The 4,887-nt window shown below is 36.0% G+C and overlaps 1 protein-coding gene across 1 annotated transcript in view; it reads left to right on the plus strand.

Annotated features, from left to right (window-relative positions):
- LOC106872413 (pancreatic triacylglycerol lipase) overlaps positions 1-4,887 on the plus strand; it is a 76,244-nt gene that overhangs the window by 37,200 nt on the left and 34,157 nt on the right. The window contains exon 3 of the mRNA XM_014919409.2: positions 1,807-1,953. Within this exon, the coding sequence (XP_014774895.1) occupies positions 1,807-1,953 (147 nt within the window). The remainder of the gene's footprint in view (positions 1-1,806; positions 1,954-4,887) is intronic.

Raw genomic sequence — 4,887 nt, forward strand, 5'->3', positions numbered from 1 at the left:
ATATATATATATATATATATATATATACAGGGGTTGGACAAAATAATGGAAACAACGTGAAATTTCAAACAAATTTATTTTAACATGGGGTAGAACTGCCTTTGACAGTAATTACAGCTTGAATTCTATGTTGTATGGACTTGTACAAAGTTTGAATTATTTCCAAAGGAATTTTTGCCTATTCTTCAGCTAAGACAGTCTCCAGTTCTTGTAGTGAAGATGGTGGAGGATATCGCTTCCTTACTTGATTTTCTAAAATGCACCATAAATATTCAATAATATTGAGATCTGGGTACTGTGGTGGCCAGATAAGATGTTCAATTTTACTGGAATGTTCCTTGTGCCATTCAGTAACAACTTTAGCTGCGTGAATTGGTGCATTATCATCCTGAAAGATTGCGTTTCCCTCTGGAAACAGTTCTGCAACCATAGGATGAATTTGATCAGATAAAATGCTTAAATAGTTTTGACTATTAATTCTGCCATGAAGGGAAACTATTGTGCCTGCAGATTTCCAAAATATAACCCCCCACCACCACCACCAGATCATCACAGATCCTCCTCCATGTTTAACAGTTAGAAGAAGGCAGTCTGGGTCAAATGCTTCTTTTGGCTGTCTCCACATGTATACTTGGCCGGTGGTTGGAAATAAGGTAAAGGATGACTTGTCCAAGAAAATAACATTCTTTCACAGCTCTAGGGACCAATTCTGTAGGCTTTTACTCTACTCTAAACAATTTGCAGCATTTGTTTTTGAAAGTAGTAGTTTTCTGATTGCAGCCCTCCCGTGAAATCCGGCTTTGTGCAGCTCCCAGCGAACAGTTTTTGTGGAAACTGGGTTCGCAAAGTGGTTATTAAGCTCTGTAGTAATTCTGGGAGCTGTACTTTTGTGATCCTTTCTAACAATTCGTGTAATAGTCCGATGGTCCCTATCTGAAAGTTTTGGTTTTCCTCCAGTTTTTTTCCCTCTTTTTCAAAGGCTGTCATTACTTTTGAGACAGTACACTTTGATATATCAAACATTTCGGCTGTTTTCATTATGCTAGCACCTGCCATATGAGCTCCAACAATTTCACCTCTTTGAAAGTCCGATAGATCTGTCATTTTAATTATCTTTTTCTTATGATATCTGAAAAGAAATAGCAACTTTAACAAAACATATTAAGCAACACTAATAATAAATCAAAAGACAAAAATAAACAAGCTTTTGACTGTTTTATAGATATTTCAAAATTCTGATGCTATGATGCTATGTGTTTCCATTATTTTGTCCAACCCCTGTATATATATATGAGTAAATGTAATGACAAGCAAGCTAGGCAAATTGATTTACACAGAATATTAAATACATTTAATAGAAAAAATGTACATGTGTATGGATATGAAATAGTCTGACTAACAGAATGTACATGATATCAGGAGTTAAATGGGTAGAGTTTTACGAGTCCAATAACTGTTTCAAAGTGTACTCTATATAGAGAACACCTGTGTCTAACCTATAAACTATATATATGTGTATACATATATATACACACACACACACACATGTGCGTGCATGCGCGCACACACACACATGCATGCATACATATATATACATATATATACATATATATACATTTAGATATGTACATATAATGCGTGTGTGTGTGTGTAACATTAGTCTTCATTAGAACGTTTGAAACAAGTTTTCTGTTTTATTGAGTATGTGTGGATTTTTTTCCTTCAGTATTTAACATTTCAAATAATTTAAACTTATTCTTCATAAATTATAACCAATATACATTAATCCATTCTTTTTTTTCCCAGCGTATGAAGGATGAATTTCTAAAGTATGGAGACTTGAACGTGTTCATAGTTGATTGGGGCAGTGGCTCAAAGCCACCATATGTTCAGGCGACTGGAAATACTCGGTTGGTCGGGGCAGAAATTGCTTATCTTATTCAATATTTAGAGGTTTGTCATATGATTTTTGTCCTTTTTTTGTCATTTATGAGACTTGTCTGTTTATTTGTTGCTATTTTTGATAGGTTTTTACTTGTTGTTTTGTCTTTCTGTGTTTTTTTATTTCTCTATCTATTTTATTATAAATATATATCTATTTATGTTGAAGAGGGAGATTTAGGAAGACATGAGATGAAGTACTGATGGTTGATCACAAAACATTGAACCTTACAAAGTAGTTGACAGAGGACTAAGAAATGCAGTACATAGCTGTACTTGAGAAGACCTGCCCACCAAAAACAGAACTGATCTTAAGACTAAGGTGCCATGTAAAAAGTATTGGTGTGGGTGCTGCTGCCATGTAAGAAGCACTGGTGACGGAGTCAAGTAAAAAGTATCCAGTACACTTTGTGGAGTGGTTTGCGTTAGAAAGGGCATCCAGATGTAGAAACCAAGCCAAAACAGACCATGAAACCTGGTGTAGCCCCTGGCCTTGCCATTTTCTGTTAAGCTGTCCAACACACACACACATGTATATATGTATGTATGTGTGTATGTATGTATGTATGTATGTATGTGTGTATATATATATATATATATATATATATATATATATATATATATATATATATATATATATATATATATATATACTGTATATATGTATATATATACATATATGTATATATATTAAAAATGGGGAAGGTCGGTTTATGGGATTGCCTTAGGTTTCCTGTCCATAAAGGGATTAACTTTATGGTATATCGTCAGATCTTAAAACCTGTTGGCCCAAGACCTCTTAAAGATATGGACTGTGGAAATGCTCCACTACTCAAAGGTAACAATTGGGGATTTATCACCCTTTGCTATTGGCTATCGACTTCCAGCTGTACGACCATCATGTGGGCTCTAGAACGCTAGCAGGAACCTCCTAAAATGTTCCTGCTAGCGTTTTGGAGCCCACAGGAGCCCACAAGATGGCAGCACAGCTGGAAGTTGATAGCCAATAGCAAAGAGTGATAATCCTCAATTGTTACCTTTGAGTAGTGGGCATTTCCCCATCCATATTTTTAAGAGGTCTTGGCCCAACAGGATTTGGGACCTGGTGTAGCCCCTAGCCTTGCCATTTTCTGTGAAGCTGTCCAACTCATGCCAGCATGGAAAACAGATGTTAAATGATGATGATGATGACGATGATGATGATGATTTGTTCCTCAACCTCTATCTACTTAAACATGATATATACACACACACACACACACACACACACACACACACACATGTGTGAAGCCACATAGCTTAGTGCTGCACTCACAATCATTAGATTGAGGGTTCATTTCCCACACTTAGCAGTATGTTGTGTTCTTGAGCAAAACACTTCATTTCATGTTGCTCCAGTTCACTAGGAGGAATATTGAGCTGCTCACCTTACCAGTGGGGTGGCATCATTCAAAAGCAAAAATTGATGCAAAGCACATTGTGACCAGTAATGTATAACAATATCCAATAGGCTGGTCGATCATGTGATCACATGATATACATATACATACATATAAACATATATATACAAGGGTTGGACAAAATAATGGAAACACCTTAAAATTTCAAACAAATTTATTTTAATATAGGGTAGAACCGCCTTTGGCAGTAATTACAGCTTGAATTCTACATCGTATGGACTCGTACAAAGTGTGAATTGTTTCCAAAGGAATTTTTGTCCATTCTTCAGCTAAAACAGTCTCCAGTTCTTGTAGCGATGATGGTGGAGGATATCAACACCTTACTTGTTTTTCTAAAATGCACCATAAATATTCAATAATATTGAGATCTGGGGACTGTGGTGGCCAGATAAGATGTTCAACTTCACTAGAATGTTCCTCGTGCCATTCAGTAACAACTTTAGCTGTGTGAATTGGTGCATTATCATCCTGAAAGATTGTATATCCCTCTGGAAACAGTTCTGCAACCATAGGATGAATTTGATCAGATAAAATGCTTACATAGTTTTGACTATTAATTCTGCCATGAAGGGAAACTATTGTGCCTGCAGATTTCCAAGATATAACCCCCCACCACCACCACCACCAGATCATCACAGATCCTCCTCCATGTTTAACAGTTAGAAGAAGGCAGTCTGGGTCAAATGCTTCTTTTGGCTGTCTCCACATGTATACTTGGCCGGTGGTTGGAAATAAGGTAAAGGATGACTCGTCTGAGAAAATAACATTCTTTCACAGCTCTTGGGACCAATTCTGTAGGTTTTTACTCTACTCTAAACAATTTGCAACGTTTTTTTTTTAAAGTAGTAGTTTTCTGATTGCAGCCCTCCCCTGAAATCTGGCTTTGTGCAGCTCCCGGGGAAGAGTTTTTATGGAAACTGTGTTCTTGAGGTGGTCATTAAGCTCTGCAGTAATTCTGGGAACTGTACTTTTGTGATCCAGCTGTACGACAATTTGCGTGATCCAGCTCTACAACAATTTGCGTAAGAGTCCGATAATCCCTATCTGAAAGTTTTGTTTTTGTTCCGGAGTTTTGTTTTGATGAGGAGGTTTTTCCATCTTTCTCAAAGGCTGTTATTACTTTTGAGACAGTACTTCTTGATCTGCCAAATATTTTGGCTGTTTTCATTATGCTAGCACCTGCCATATGAGCACCAACAATTTGATCTCTTTGAAAGTCCAATAGATCCGTCATTTAAAAAAATTTTAATTACTTTTTTCTGATGATATCTGAAAAGAAATAGCAATTTTAGCAAAACATATTATGCAACACTAATAATAAATCAAAAAACAAAAATAACCAAGCTTTTGACGGTTTTATAGATATTTCAAAATTCTGATACTATGATGCTAGGTGATTCCACTATTTTGTCAAAATCTTGTATACACACACACACACACATATATAAATGTATATGTATATTAGCATCAAGTAAAGGTAATAAAC

The sequence above is a fragment of the Octopus bimaculoides genome, chromosome 8 (genome assembly GCF_001194135.2).
Source record: "Octopus bimaculoides isolate UCB-OBI-ISO-001 chromosome 8, ASM119413v2, whole genome shotgun sequence".
In the NCBI taxonomy this organism is placed as follows: domain Eukaryota; kingdom Metazoa; phylum Mollusca; class Cephalopoda; order Octopoda; family Octopodidae; genus Octopus; species Octopus bimaculoides.